Raw genomic sequence first — 14,622 nt, 5'->3', positions numbered from 1 at the left:
CACCACAAGACACACCAGGACACCCTACCCGCCTTGCCCTACACCACAACATCTCGGCTTTAATTCAATCCCACCACAACACACCATAACAAAACGTCACACAATACTATCCTATAATTTTCAGACATTAATAGGCCATCTTCTTACTTTGTGCATAGGAACGATTAGGGGGAATATACTTCACACACACACATACACACCCACACCGACCTATAGTACCCACCATTCACAGCCTCTCTCTCTCTCTCTCTCTCTCTCTATTCAGCCATCCCTAGACTTGAACCCCGTAAGTCAGGTGATACGTTTTTTTCCTTTTCCCTTTGCCTCCTCCAAACTAATTTATTCAGCTTAGGAAAGGCCTCTCGTACGGAAGGGGTTATAATTATCTACGGCTATAATTATATAACCCTTTCCAGGTAAAAAAGAGCTCCCAAAAGAAAAATAAACCGTTAATAAACAAAAAATTAGACAGACAGGTAGATAGACTAAGACAGAAGTAGACAGACAAATACGTAGATAGATGGATTGATTGATAGACAGATATCCTGATAAAAATAGACGTCATCGTTATGAATAGGCAAATTTAACTTTCCTCCTTCCTTCCTGTTGGTGTTATGTCCACGTGACGACATCTGAGGAGGAGGAGGAAGAGGGAGAGGGGGAGGAGGCGGAGGAGGGAGTGGGAGGAGGAGGCGGAGGAGTGGGAGGGGGAGGGGGATTGGGATATCAACCACAACACACGTGACCATTTTTTTTCCTTTTACTTTATTTTTCTTTCCTAAGCTCTGGAACGTGGTTTGGATTTCTGATTTTCTCCTCATCAACCTAGTTCGACCTAAATCCTCGTTTTCTTATTCTACGTCAAATTTCTAGTCTATCCTGCTCATTTTTTTTTTTTCTGTATTAGTTTTACTTATTGACTTTATCATTCTTGCTATCTCAAGATGATTGAGAGAGAGAGAGAGAGAGAGAGAGAGAGAGAGAGAGAGAGAGAGAGAGAGAGATTTTGGATGTAATGAGGTCATACGCAGGCTTCACTAACCCCTTCAGTTAGAGATCTTTCCAAAGTAAATAGTAAACTTGTCTATATATCTAACTTCCCATCTATCTATCTATCTGACTGAAGGGGTTTAACAGCAATCCTCATTACCTTTTCAGTCTGAGGACGTAACCTTCATATCTACTCAGGTGGAAGACGACCTCAATTACACCTATCTACCTGTATGGTTAATTGATCTTTTACTTTCCTATCTCATTATCACACGTTTTTCAATCTCCCTTCTGTCTATATGCATACATTAATCACTAGTTCACTTATATGTCTCAATGTCATAGTTCTCTTTATGCTCCTGACTCAGTACCACATACATCTCTTTTCCTTTTTCTACCTATCAATCTATATGTATATCCATCTATCTATGTCTATCTATATTTATTTATTTATTTATGTCAATGGTCAATGTTTTCTTTACCCTTTCTATCTCATTAAGACTCGTCTGCTTTCCAACTTCCACATACATATCTACCACAATCTAGCACATCCTATTTAACTATCTCTGGTGCAATTCATATCTGCTTCTCTATTTCACCATCACACACTTCTGCTGTCCCTACTTATCTACTGATCTATTACTCCATCACTCTTACAACTAATTTGGTTCATATGCCTTTTCTCAACTACTGTATTTCACGATCACACTCTTTTACTCTCCTGGCCTTTGGTTCCTTCTTCCTTCCATAAAAAAAAAAAAAAAAAATCCCTCTACTATACTGCGCTTCCTCTAACCTTGCACATCCCTAATTCAGCTTAGAAGATGGCCAAGTGCAGTCAAATTGAGGGTCAATATAACTAGTAAACAAGGAGACTCATTCCTACCTCATAACCAAGGCTCGTCAAAGTTCCTGTACCCACGGCAAAATTAGTGGCGCAGTTCTGTCGGATGAAAAAAAAAAAAACGCTTTATCATCACAAATCTGATTATAAATCTCGGTGGGTAAATATATCTCTAATTTTCTATCTGACTAGGATATTCTTCTCTCCCCTTCAACATATTTATCAACCAGTATCTATTACAGTTGCCATTAAAACAACTATTTATCTGAGTCACATATCTACATCCGCAAGCAAATTCCGTCGAGCCACCACCACTTCCTTCTCTCTCTCTCTCTCTCTCTCTCTCTCATATCCTTACACAACCAAACTCAGCCACAACCAATAAACCCAACTAACCTAACCAAAATTAGCCTAATCTAACCAAGCCTTAACTGACCTCATTCAGCATAACCTAGCCTTATTCAGCCACAAATGACCCAACTTTATGTAACCTAACCTACCCCATCCTAACCATATCTAACCATACGTGTAGCATTTTATTTGTTTGTAGTTAAATTATGTTACTGGGCGGCTATCATCTTAAATGATACGTTGCCTCAATCACGTGGCCTAATCAATCAATCAAACAGTTCCTTCTACCTTTTCTTCTGCCGCCCTCTCCCCCACACCTGTTCCCCACTGCCAATTCACGGACAGTCCCACAAACCACGTAATCTCAGTTAGTTATTTAAATCAATGCATCACTACTTATTTTGAGTGTGCCTTCGTTAAAGCTCATCCACTTGGGTACAGTGGTATTATACAATTGGGAATCATCCTAACATAACTGAATACATAATCACACTAGGTAATACAAAGCGGCACATCTTGAAACTAAGAAAAAAGTACGAAACAACCTTATAAATATTCAACACACAAGACCAAAACTCAGTGACAGTCCTTAGTCTCACCACAGTAACTCTATAACACACATCACTATAAGCTACAACAGCAAATAATGGTTTCTTTGTCGCCCACCGTCGGATTCTAATAATGTGTCTGTAGCAATGAAATACACTTCGATTAATGAAAACTCTCTATCGTCGGCTTGAAGGTTTTGTCATGTTCTGAATGTTCCGGTTCATAAGGTTTCGCTATATCAGATTTTCAACATGGTGCAGATCTAAGTATTCACCCAACAACTTCTTCACTTCACAGAAATGGGCCTGGGAACGATTAGGCCAAAAATTAACAGGCACATCGAAGAAGATATGCACGGTGTCCACAAAGTCCTGCTGAGGGGGGAGGGGGAATCACTGCGTACACAAGTTTTAACATACTGAGATGCAGTTTTTCCAGCTGAATGAGTAACTCCGGGAAAAATTTCAAGGTTATCTATGTTTGTAATAATTTGTGGACACCCTGTACACGTAGAGAGTGAAAATAAATAGGGTACTCACTTTGATGTAGTTCTCTATCTCCAGTGAGGACACGTTTGAGCGATCAGAAGTATCGGAAGGGGGTGGGGGGAAACCGTCTGGGCTGGCTGGCTCTTTACCTGCGTCACAGAAAACGGAAGGGATATTAGCTCACCACAGAAAACTTATACAGATCTTTGAGTCTCTTTAAAATGATGGTGCGAAATTTTATTTCATTACAGTGATAAAATGAACGGGGGAACTTTAAAACAATAGGTAAAGATATTAGCTCACAAAAAAAAAAAAAAAAAAAGTTTGTTGGGTAACTTTAATGAAGAGATATTAGCTCACCACAGAAAACCTATAAATCTGGAGGGATAACTTTAAAAGACTGGGACAGGATCTAGAAAATAAATAATCTGGTTAGGTATCTTAAAAAGAATGTGCTGCGACATGTTATATGCAATAATAAGTAAATAATCCAAAGAAAGAAAAATCTCACTGACAGAAGTAATATCATAATGAGGATCAGTTTCAGTCAGCAGCCACTTAAAACAGCTTCCTGTACATTCAAGGATATAGCTATGACAGGCTTGCAGAAGCTAAAATGTGGAAGAAGTAAAGCTCTTCAAAGGATGCAATAGTGTTAAAAAACTATGAGGTAAGGAAATGTCTTGTCATACCAATAAGCATTTGTAGTGATCACTATAAGGAGAGGGTGCAAACATACCGGTATTATTGCACCTAATGCCATCTATAACTTCAAAATCAACATACACCACACATTTTTCTCTGAAATTTAGGAATCTTGAAAATTTTCATATACTGTACATGGCTTATTAGCTTCTAATATTTGTAATCAATGTCTATGCTGTACATGGATTGTCAATTTCTAATATCTGTTGTCAAAATATAAACTGTACATGGCATACCACCTTCTAATATTTGTGGCCAGTGTCTAATTAGGGATCAATGCATAGTAAGATCACCACTAAAAGAAGAAAGTTCTGTACATGGTAGCAGACCTATAATGTTTTTCATACTGCTAGTGTGTTCTGCAGTGCTACGATTAATTCGGTGCATCATGGTCAACGCATCAGTGCAATCGTATCGAGTGGTGAGTGGCTAAGGTGCACATGATCAAGGGAGAAGGTGAGACAAAACCATCATACACAGCGTTGACAAGACTGAGTGGCGCCTATGCTTGGTCCCCCAGTTCGGTAGGCACTGGTGGTGATGCTGTGGTGGTGTGGCAGGGGTGTGATGGTGGTGGTGGTGGTGGTGGTGCGAAGGTGTGGTAGAGGTGTGGTAGTGTTGGTGGTGTGGTGAGTCCCATGGTCGGTGACACATGAGGCAGGAGGTTCGCTGTACCCGCACCCCACCCGACCACCGTTGCACCTCGGACGCCCACGCCAACCTGCCCTTGGGTCTGTACTCGGAGAGAAATGAGATGAGGCTGCCTGTGCTGCAGCAGTGGCTCAACAGGCTGGCTCTGGGCTGTACTGGCTGTGTCCTGTGGCTGTGTGACTGTGATGACTCTCTTATCATGGCCCGTAAGCTGCGGGCCTCGGGTGAAGTACTATAGGCACAGAACACCGCATGGCATGGAACACGACCTGACGTCTTTGATGCTGCATTGGTAAACTGAGAACTGACTATTCTGTTAAGTTTCAGGGGTAACAAATTTGCAGTGTGTGCCAATTTATCACAGCAACACTGGTGCTGAGGGGGAGAGGAGTCTGACACTGGACTGCACAGACACTTGCTGGTGGGACTCATCAGCTCACTCTCACTGTTGTTACAAAGGCGGAGGCTCTGCTTCTGCACAGCTGCCATTTTACACTTTAGTCTACTTTTCATGAACTCTTTCCATGACAGCATTTCATCATCATCAAAGCTCTGGCTCTGAGTAACTGCATTACTTAACTGTGACTGGCAGGGCAGAGAATGTCTCCTCGCCTCCAGTGGCTTCACCGAATTGCAAGTATCTTGTTTCCCTGATGGTGAGGTTTTACAAATATTTTCAGTGCTGACTAAAGTGCTGGTATGGTGGCTGGAGGTGGTGTGTGTGGTGGAATTAACTGTCTGAGAGCATAGTGTCGTGGCATTACGTGTTTGTGTGCTTTGCGTAGTGATATTAAGAGTCTGTGAGCTCTGACTATTCCCTGAGGTACATTTGACGATAGAGCTTGTGAGGAGTGGCATGTGGATGACAACCAGGTCCCGTGTGATGGGTGGTGATGGTACTGACGACTTGCTTCCCCAGTCTGAGGTGCAGGTAGATGGTGTGTCTGCCTGTCCCTCTGTCTGGCACTGGGGAGGCAAAGGCAGGCACAGACGGGGGGAGGGTATAGGCGGAGACTGAGCCTCACCACCCTCGTTTCCTGCCTGGCACTGGCGAGGCAGAGGTAGGCATAAACGGCGACAGGGAGTGGGCTGGATATGTGCTTCATTTTTCCTTGCTTGGCACTGTTGGGTCTGGGTTAGGCACATGCGGCGGGAGGGAGTTGGCGGGGTTTGTACATTTTCCTCCCTCACTGCCTTACATCGAGGGGACAGGGGTTGGCACGGAGGCAGGGACCAGGAGGAAATAGTCTTGGTTTGTGCTTTAGCTTCATTCTCCTTCCCTGCCTTACAGTACGGAGACAGAGGGAAGCTCAAGCGGCGGGAGGGAGAAATCTGAGTATCTGTCTTCCCCTCCTTTCCAGCCTTGATGCGGAGAGGCAGAGACTGACAAGAAGGAACTGACCAGGAGGAAGGAGTTTGAGTCTGTAATTTATCTTCCAGTTCTGCCTGGTATGGGAGAGGCAGGGGTAGGCTTAAGCGATGGGAAGTCTTAATATTGGGATTGGTAGTCTGAGACTGGGCCTTCTCCTTTTCTGTCTTGTAACGGAGACGTTGTGGCTGGCAAGTAGGCACTGACCAGGACGAAACAATCCGGGGTTGTGTCTTCTCCTCCATTCCTGCCTGGTAATGAGGAGGTAAGGGTAAGCTGAAGCGATGGGAAGCAGTAGTAGTCTGACTTTGTGCCTTCTTCTCTGCTGTACAGCCGGGAGACACAGACCAGGAAGAAAGAGTCTGACTTTGAAGTTTATCTTCCAATTCTGCCTGGTACGGGAGGGGCAGGGGGAGGCTGAAGCGATGTGAAGCGAAAGTCCGAGATTTTTCCTTCTCCTTTTCCTCCTTGCCCTTTCTTCTGTCTGTCTGATACGAGGGTGATAAGAGGTAGTACGGGGATGGATTACATTTGTTAGGTCTCAGTTTTTCTTTCCTTTCCTCCTCAATCCTCTTGCTGGGTGTCTGACACAAGGGGGACACAACAGGGTAGCAGGGGGAGAGAGGCAAGCAAGGGGCTGGGTTAGGCTTCATGGATCCCTCTTCACGGCGGCTGTGGCCCGCTGAAGTGAAGGTGAGGGACAGGAGGGAACAACAAGGGTTAGTTCTCCGCCTCGCACTCCTCTACAAACCCAGTGGGGGGGGGGGGTTTAGGTTACATTCAGTTAAGTTAGGCTAAGCTAGTACAACGCCTCACACTCCTTGCAAATCCAGTATGGGGAAACACAAAAATTATAATAATTTTTTGCATTTGTGGGTAATAGGGTTGGGGTGATGATTTCAATCTGATTACCTTCTGTATTATAGGGAAACAAAGTTAGCACAATGATAACTTTGTTCATAATGATGTAGGAAAGTACATGACCTAGAATAAATTACGGTGAATTCTTGTGCTAAATGTAACTGATAATTCCAACTGGGTATTCGCACACTTATACACTACAGTTTTTGCCTCAAATGGACTTTACAAACTGATTACTGTGATTTAAATATAGCACCCAGAGCATGTTTACAGAAAGCATATAATGGGTGGTAAAAGTATATATGAAGGGTACTATGTGGAGGTTAAGGATTTGGTGGTAAATGATCTGAATCAACCAAGGTCAGTTTTCTTACTTACTGTGCCTCATATCATCCCATCCTTTACTGCCTAATGAGAGTAAGGGCCCAGGACATGGCTACTCAGTCCCAACATATAAGGCAAAGGTGACCAGCCTCGTTGCCCTTGAGTGGTAATATATAATCATGACACTCCACCCACCCCTCACATGTAAACCCTTACAGGCTCCATTCAGTGACAGTTCCTGAACTCACTAACTACCATGTGTCCATTTGGTTATTAGGTTACCACATAACGAACAAAATGGTTTCCTTTTGACTTGCCACTAGTGTAAAGTCGCCTGATGGCTGCAAGCTGATGGCCGCACTATATTGAATAAGCGAATGGTGGGCACCCCCACCTACAGATATACACACTCCAAAAAATATCAACAACGTAAGCACAGGAAAGTGATTGAAAATCTTACTGCCTTGCACTGATGAAATGATATTCTTCAATGCCTAAGGAACTACTGTGCACACGAAAGCATATTTCCACACACACACACACACACACACACACACACACACACACACACACACACACAAAACTAAGATGTATAAGTATCTTCCAAGACAACTACCAAAGACAAAAGAAAGACAAGGACCCTTAGAAAGAAATGGGGAAAATGGGTATAAGCCTCTGTTTGTCGGAAGAAAAATCCTAACCCTAGATGACTGCAGATGGAGATGGAGGAATGGCAATGTCTATAAATACACAAATAAATGTATGTATGGCAGTTTTCCATGTTAGCAAGGGTCAACTTTTTTTGTACATGATGACTGCTTTCCGCACTACACGGTCTCTTGCTGCATAATATTAATAATTATAAGCACTTCCACGCCCTCAACCCAGATCATTAACATCATTTCTCAATACTGACTAGAACCCAGTTTATTGCTTTACAATGAAACGTCATAATAACAACAACAATAATAATAATAATAATAATAATAAACATCATCATAACATAATAACGAAAACAATAATACCAATCAGGTCCCCACCATCAACCCCTATCAACAACACATTCTCAACACTGACCAGAAGCTAAACTTTTGCTCCACGACGGCGCAGGTACAATCATCCTGCTGATCATCTCTTCGTTGAGAGACATCTCGCTGGGGGGCGGCGGGCACACCAGAGACTCTATGATCTCGTCTGTTGTCTTCATCAATGAGGCCAGGTCTGGGGGCTCTGTTCTCGACGACCTGGAGGGACAGACAGGTTAGGACTGGAATGGTAGGGGAGTTTATGTAGGAATGGATATATGTATAAAAAAGTAAACACACACACACACACACACACACACACACAGGTAGGCAGAAGGAAAAATCACGCGCAGCAAAACTTTATCAGGTGACAGGTGAGCTTCATTCATATGTTTTTATGTTAAGCTCTTTGTTCATAGATTGCTATTGTGATCAACAGTTCCGAGTTCTACCAACTAAAATAACACATTGCAAACCAATTCTCATAACAATCATACAGTTTTCCTGTTCACATAATCCAGTTGGAAGTTGCCCTTGTGGACAACTGATATCTCTCAGAAAAGATGTAATAGAAACTGTCCAGAAATTCAGAGCATGGATGTGATCAATTATGTTCAATTGCCAAAGACTCACTCACAAGTACTATAAATTCTATAATACAGTAAATGGATACCCTATGTTAATTATAAAATAAAAAATACGAGCAATCAAGCTATGAGCAATGACAAGAAGTGCTGAGAATCGAAAGTGCTTATCGAAAGCAGAAGTAAAATTGGCTGAAATTAAAATGATACAGATGAGGAAGAAACACATACCGTCTGATCAAAAGGTCTGCGGGGGATAGGAAAGGATAGGTACTGCTAAGGGTCTATGAAGTGCAAACTAATATATTAATTCTCGGGAATTTACAGCCAAGTGGAAAGGAGAGGTACCAAGAAAAAAAGTTATTGTGGGGAAGATTGAGGGGAAACCTTGTTACTGCAAAGAGCATGAAGAGTTCTTGTATGGTATGGGATAAACAAACACAATACAGATTTATGCATTAGGTATGAGAGAACAGAGAAGGGAAGACAGGATGGTGAGGGAATGCAGGTGTTAAGGTGTGTGAGAAGGGACGTTTGGGTGTATGACAGCAGAGGAGAGGAGGCAGCAGGGTGTGGAAGAACAGAAAGGGAAGCATGTAGGATGCTGTGGGCATGTAAAAGGGTGACAGGATGTCGAAAAGCAGTTGTTACGCTGTGTGGGGGAAACGAGAGAAAGTGTCTGGATGTGTGAGAGAAAAGAATGGCAAGTGGCAGAGTGTGGAAGAGCAGAGGAGAGAAAAGGAGAGGAGAGGAACTGAGGAGAGCATGTATCATGGCTAGGGAGAGCTGGCGAAGGGTGTTTGAGCGCAATGAGAAGAGAAGTGCAAGTGGTGGGGTGGGTGAGAGCGTGTGTACGGTGCGGGGAGAAAAAAAAAAAAAAAAAAAAAGGACCGAAAAGCATGAACTGTGGAGAGTGAGAGAGTAAAGCATGTGTCAACTTACCTCATCATGAGACAGAGAGCGAGTTCCTCTTGCAGGACACTCTCAATGTACATCATGTCCAAGTCACTCACGATGGCTCCGTTGATCACCATTATCTCGTCTCCCTTGATTATCCCTGTGGAGAGAGGAGGTCCAGGCTGAGTATCATTGTTGCTGCTGCCTCGTCCCTCACCATAGAGCGTCACTGTATCAATGACGAGTCACAACTTTGATAAGGGGACTGCATCTCCCCCCTTCCTAAATGATGTTTTACCACCATCCCAACATGAATCAGTGTGTTTAGTTATGTATTATTCTGTATTGTTCAAGGCAATTTTATGTGCAATGTAAGCCGTGGTCAATAAACTGTCTATCAACCTATGTCCATCTCCTCCCTTCCTTCCTGACACCTCACCACCAGTTCTCCATGAGTCAGTGTAGCAAAGTATGGTTCATCCCTTCGTAGAAGACATGTGGCCTGCCAATGCACTGGACTAACTTGGGTTGACGAAAAAAATATAAAATAACAATGTTCCAGAGTGGGAAAGCTTTGGACAAATGTCCTTTGCAATGCTGCATTGAAACTGTTTGTTGGCAAAGACTAAAATATTTGGAAACATTTAAGCTTATGTCTTTTTTCACGTTTTCATTTCGGCGAGGAGCAGACCTAAACAGCAGGAAAGTTTTAACTACTAAACAATATAATAACACTCTATCAAATTCTAAAAGAGAGAGAGAGAGAGAGAGAGAAGGGGGGGGGGTCAGCTCATGGAAGGCGGAATTCTAGGTGTACAGGTGGAGTGGTAGCAACTCTTCCTCAACGATGTATTTAACACATTACATACAAGCACTCGCATTCCCTTGGACATTGTTTACTAAGCTGAAAAATCGACACAGCTTACACTCAAAACATACAAGATAATACTGAGACGTAATGTGCACAATAATTCGCTAAGGAAGATGTTATAAAGTCTGGAAATCCACTCAGAATCCTACAATACGTTCTGCGTAGACCCACCGTTCTGCATGGCCGTCGACCTATCTTCAACGCGGGATATGTAGCAGCAGAGTTCATCCTGGCGCTCTGAGTTCTCGATGAGTTCTGCCTCCACGCTGAAGCCCCACATGTGGTCCAGTGAGGAGCGGGACAACTCCACTTGGTACAGGATTTTGCCGCAGATCTCCACCACCTCGTGCGTCGCCAGCTGCAGGAGGGGGAGGGAGCAGACAGAAAGGGAGAGGGGGAGATGAAGGGAAGGGGTGAGTGAGGAAGACAGTGAGTGAGGCAGGAAGGGAGAGGGGGAGATGAAGGGAGAGGGGGAGATGAAGGGAAGGGGTGAGTGAGACAGGAAGGGAGGGGTGAAAGGGAAACGGGGATGAGGAAGCGAGAAGATGGGAGGGAAGGAGAGAGAAAAAGGAAGGGGAGGAGAGAAAGGATGAGGGTGAGAGGAACAGAGGGAGAGGATGGATGGACGTGAGTGAGAGAAGCGAGAGAGGAAGGGAAGGGCGAAAGAAAAAAGGGGAGGGAGAAGAGAGGAATCAAGAGAGAAAGAAGAAGAGAGGAATCAAGAGAGAAAGAGAGGGGTACAAGAGGAAGGGATGGGCGAGAGAGAAAACAGGAAGGGGAAAGAGAGGAAAGATTTGGGGGGGGGGGGGGAAGAAGAGGGTATGTGAGAGAGGAAGGGAGTGGGTAAAGACAGAAAGGGAAGATGGGGAGAGAGAAAGAGGGTTTATGATAGGGAGGGGGAAAGGAATACAATGAAGAAGGGTGAGAGAACATGAGAAGGAAGAGGAGGAGGAAGATGCAAAAACGGAGAGAGGGACAAAAGAGGGTGGGAAAGGAAGGAAGGGGGAAACGGGAGAGAAAGAAGTGAAGAGACGGGTGGCAGGGAGGCAAAGCGTAGGAATTAACGAAGAGAATAGAACAGGATGAGGGAAAGTTGAGGACGAGGTGGAGAAAGTAGAAATAAAAGTCGTGTTAATGGAAGTTAAGACATTTTTAACAGTGATATTTCTCTTAACAAAAAATTAACTTCAAAAAATTAACTTCTTCAGTCTTTCTTTTCTTGCCACTAATCTTTTTGTTTGGATGCAATCAAGTACTTTATAAATGGATACTATCATTATGAAAGTTGAGCAATAATCTGACTACCAGTTATCGTTACAATCACACTTACTTCTAATTTATGATTATGGAACTTATGGAATATTCTGAGTACCACTGTTCCCACTATGAAGGTTTTTTAAAGCATGCATAATACATTCCCCAGTATATGAACGTTAATAATTATCTGAAGTATGATGTGTACCATATACTAATCTTCAGAAATAAACACCTTTTTTTTTTTTAACTAATGTTTAAACAGTTAAGTATACATCATATCCTGAACTTAAAATCTAGTGTTTAAGCAGGTGAACATGTACTCTTCGACCAGCATATTCTCAGCACACCAACAACAGAAAGATATACATAATTTAGAGTGAAGAGATATAGATATTTTAGAGCAAGGAGATAAACATAATTTAGCTGGCTTTAGCAATGTCTCAGGTTGCTTTGGGTTTGGGGGAGTTTAATTTAGAGACAGAGGGAGTGACTGGAGTGGCCGAGAGCAAGGGAAGTATTCACACGGGAACTTAGCCAATTTTAACATAGGAACTTAGCCAATTATAACACAGCAACTTGGCCAATCTTAACATACAGGAACTTAGTAAATTTTGGCATTTGAACATAGCCAATTTTAACTTATAGGAACCGAACCAATTTTAACATACAGGAACTTAGCCTATTTTGGCACTGGAACCTAACCAATTTTAACATATAGGAACTTAGCCAAATTTAACATACAGCACCTTGATCAATGTTAATAAACAGGATTTTAGCCAATTTTTAAAAATGGGATGTTAACAGATTTTACTAGGATATTAACCAATTTTTACCAAGACGTTAACCAGTTTCAAGGAGTAATCCACCTTAGAAGTTCAACAAGTTTTTACTAAAATCTTAAAAAGCTTTTAAAATTTAGCACTTTTAAGATATTCCAAAAATGCTTACCAGTTTTGCGATCAATCAGTCTTAAGATTTTTTTTTTTTTTTTTTTTTTTTAACCATAAACAAGGTTTTTATCAATTTTAACCCTAAGAGCCAATTTTATTACCTTAACCAGCTTTACGTCTTTATTTTTAAAACCATAAACAAGATTTTAACCAGTTTTTTCCCTATCAGCCAATTTCAGGATCTTAAATAGCTTCTAACAAGATGTTAACCAGTTATTGCAATCAACCAGTTGTAGGATCATAACCAGTTTTTACTAAAGCCAAGATATGAAATACTTTGTACGAAGAACACGTTTCCACAGCAGTTAATAATTGTAAGGAGTCAGACTGTCTTTTCGTACTCTTCACTTTAACATTAATTCTATTTTGGTTATCATGTCTCTGTACGGCAGCTGAATGAACGAAGATAAAAGCAAAAGCAAGCAATTTTGAGCCAAACTAAAAGCTCAAGAAAGGCTATAAACTCAAGTCTGGTTGTGAAGTATTTGGGAGCTGTATGAGTATAGATCAAAGCAGAAGCAAGCGTATTATATCAAATGTGTGCTCATGAAATTTTATGAAGTATGGTTTCATTATTAAGCGTTTGGTAGGTATGTAAGTGATGATAAAGGTTTAAACAAGCAATATTGATAAACAATTTAGTGTTAATAGTTTACTGAAACGGAATTAGTGTCAATTAATATTATGAATACGGCCCCAAGACAATGCCAACTGAGAGGGTGAGAGTCACAGGTCATGGAGGGTGTGTGCGTGTTGCCATCCACAGCCAAAGCCTTTGTGGACACTGAACATGTTTACAACAGATGGGTGCAAGGTAACCTAATGTTTTGACAGGGCCCAATAAACTGACATCAAATTATTTATATGTTAGGTGCAAGGAGCTCCAATATCCTCCAAGGTGATCATGTTAAGTCTCTAACATTTTACATAAGCTACAACTTTGTCTGATCTCCTCCCAGCCCACTCAAATGGTCTAATCGGATAAAGGATTAACAGAATTCAAGGACTATTTAGACTGGTCTTGTGGAATCTCAAACAGTTTACGTGTGGTACAGGGTTTTCCAATGTGTTCCATCCCACAAAAATAATGGCGGGTCTAAATGGATTGGTCTTGTGGACACTCACGAGCTTTTCGCAACTTCGGGTCTGTTTAAACTAAGCAGCTTCAAAACTTTACGTAAGGTGCAAGTCTGATGTCTTCCCAATCCAAACAACCAGGTTCTAATTGTATGCTTTGGAGTTTATCTAATCTTGTGGACATTTAAAAACCTTTTTTAACTCTGGCTCTGCTTAGATTGTGGAGCCTCACAGTTTTACACAAAGTGCAGGATTCTGTAATCTCCTCCAGGGTCTGATGACATTCTTTAAACAGAGAATCATATTTATGCAATGGTGGACTTCATGTGATTCATTAATACAAGACTCATATTTATGCAATGGTAGGCTGGTGCAGAGAGATGCCTTATTTAATCATACTCATCACTGTTAAAAAATAAGCCTGAATAAAAAATAAGCCTAAAAAAAACTGCAGCACTACAGCACGTGATTCATGAATGTACTTTCTGAAGACACTGGCATCGGATAGGAGGAAAAGGTGACCAAAAATAAGCAACGTAAATTCATCAGCAAAATTATAATTATTTTCAAGATACCCTATCAACGAACTATGCCTAAAAAAAAAAAAAAAAAAATTGGACGCAGATTCACAAACAAACTTGCGACCAATTCCCCATCGTAACTATGATTTGTTTCTAATCCCTTGAAGCCAGGTGATGTACTTCTTACCTTACTCTTGTTCTCGGATAATTTCTTTCAACTTTGGAACGCACTTTCTTACTGGAGGGGTTTATTAATGCTATATACAACCCCTCCAATTAAAAAGTGCATCCTAAGTTGAACTAAATCG

The 14,622-nt window shown here is 41.8% G+C and overlaps 1 protein-coding gene across 2 annotated transcripts in view; it reads right to left on the bottom strand.

Annotated features, from left to right (window-relative positions):
* Positions 1-14,622, bottom strand: part of sif (guanine nucleotide exchange factor still life) — a 945,217-nt gene that overhangs the window by 239,130 nt on the left and 691,465 nt on the right. For both annotated transcript variants that reach the window (XM_080278922.1, XM_080278921.1), the window contains exons 20-24: positions 10,681-10,867; positions 9,684-9,867; positions 8,210-8,376; positions 3,274-3,371; positions 1,877-1,933 (exon numbers count right to left, since the gene is read on the bottom strand). In XM_080278922.1, coding sequence (XP_080135048.1) covers positions 1,877-1,933; positions 3,274-3,371; positions 8,210-8,376; positions 9,684-9,867; positions 10,681-10,867 — 693 coding nt within the window. The remainder of the gene's footprint in view (positions 1-1,876; positions 1,934-3,273; positions 3,372-8,209; positions 8,377-9,683; positions 9,868-10,680; positions 10,868-14,622) is intronic.

Source organism: Coenobita brevimanus, chromosome 76 (assembly GCF_032717465.1).
Source record: "Coenobita brevimanus isolate Jiangsu-jjx chromosome 76, ASM3271746v2, whole genome shotgun sequence".
Classification (NCBI taxonomy): Eukaryota; Metazoa; Arthropoda; class Malacostraca; order Decapoda; family Coenobitidae; genus Coenobita; species Coenobita brevimanus.
Note: the sequence above shows the minus strand (reverse complement) of the source record. Positions and strands in the feature narration are given on the sequence as shown.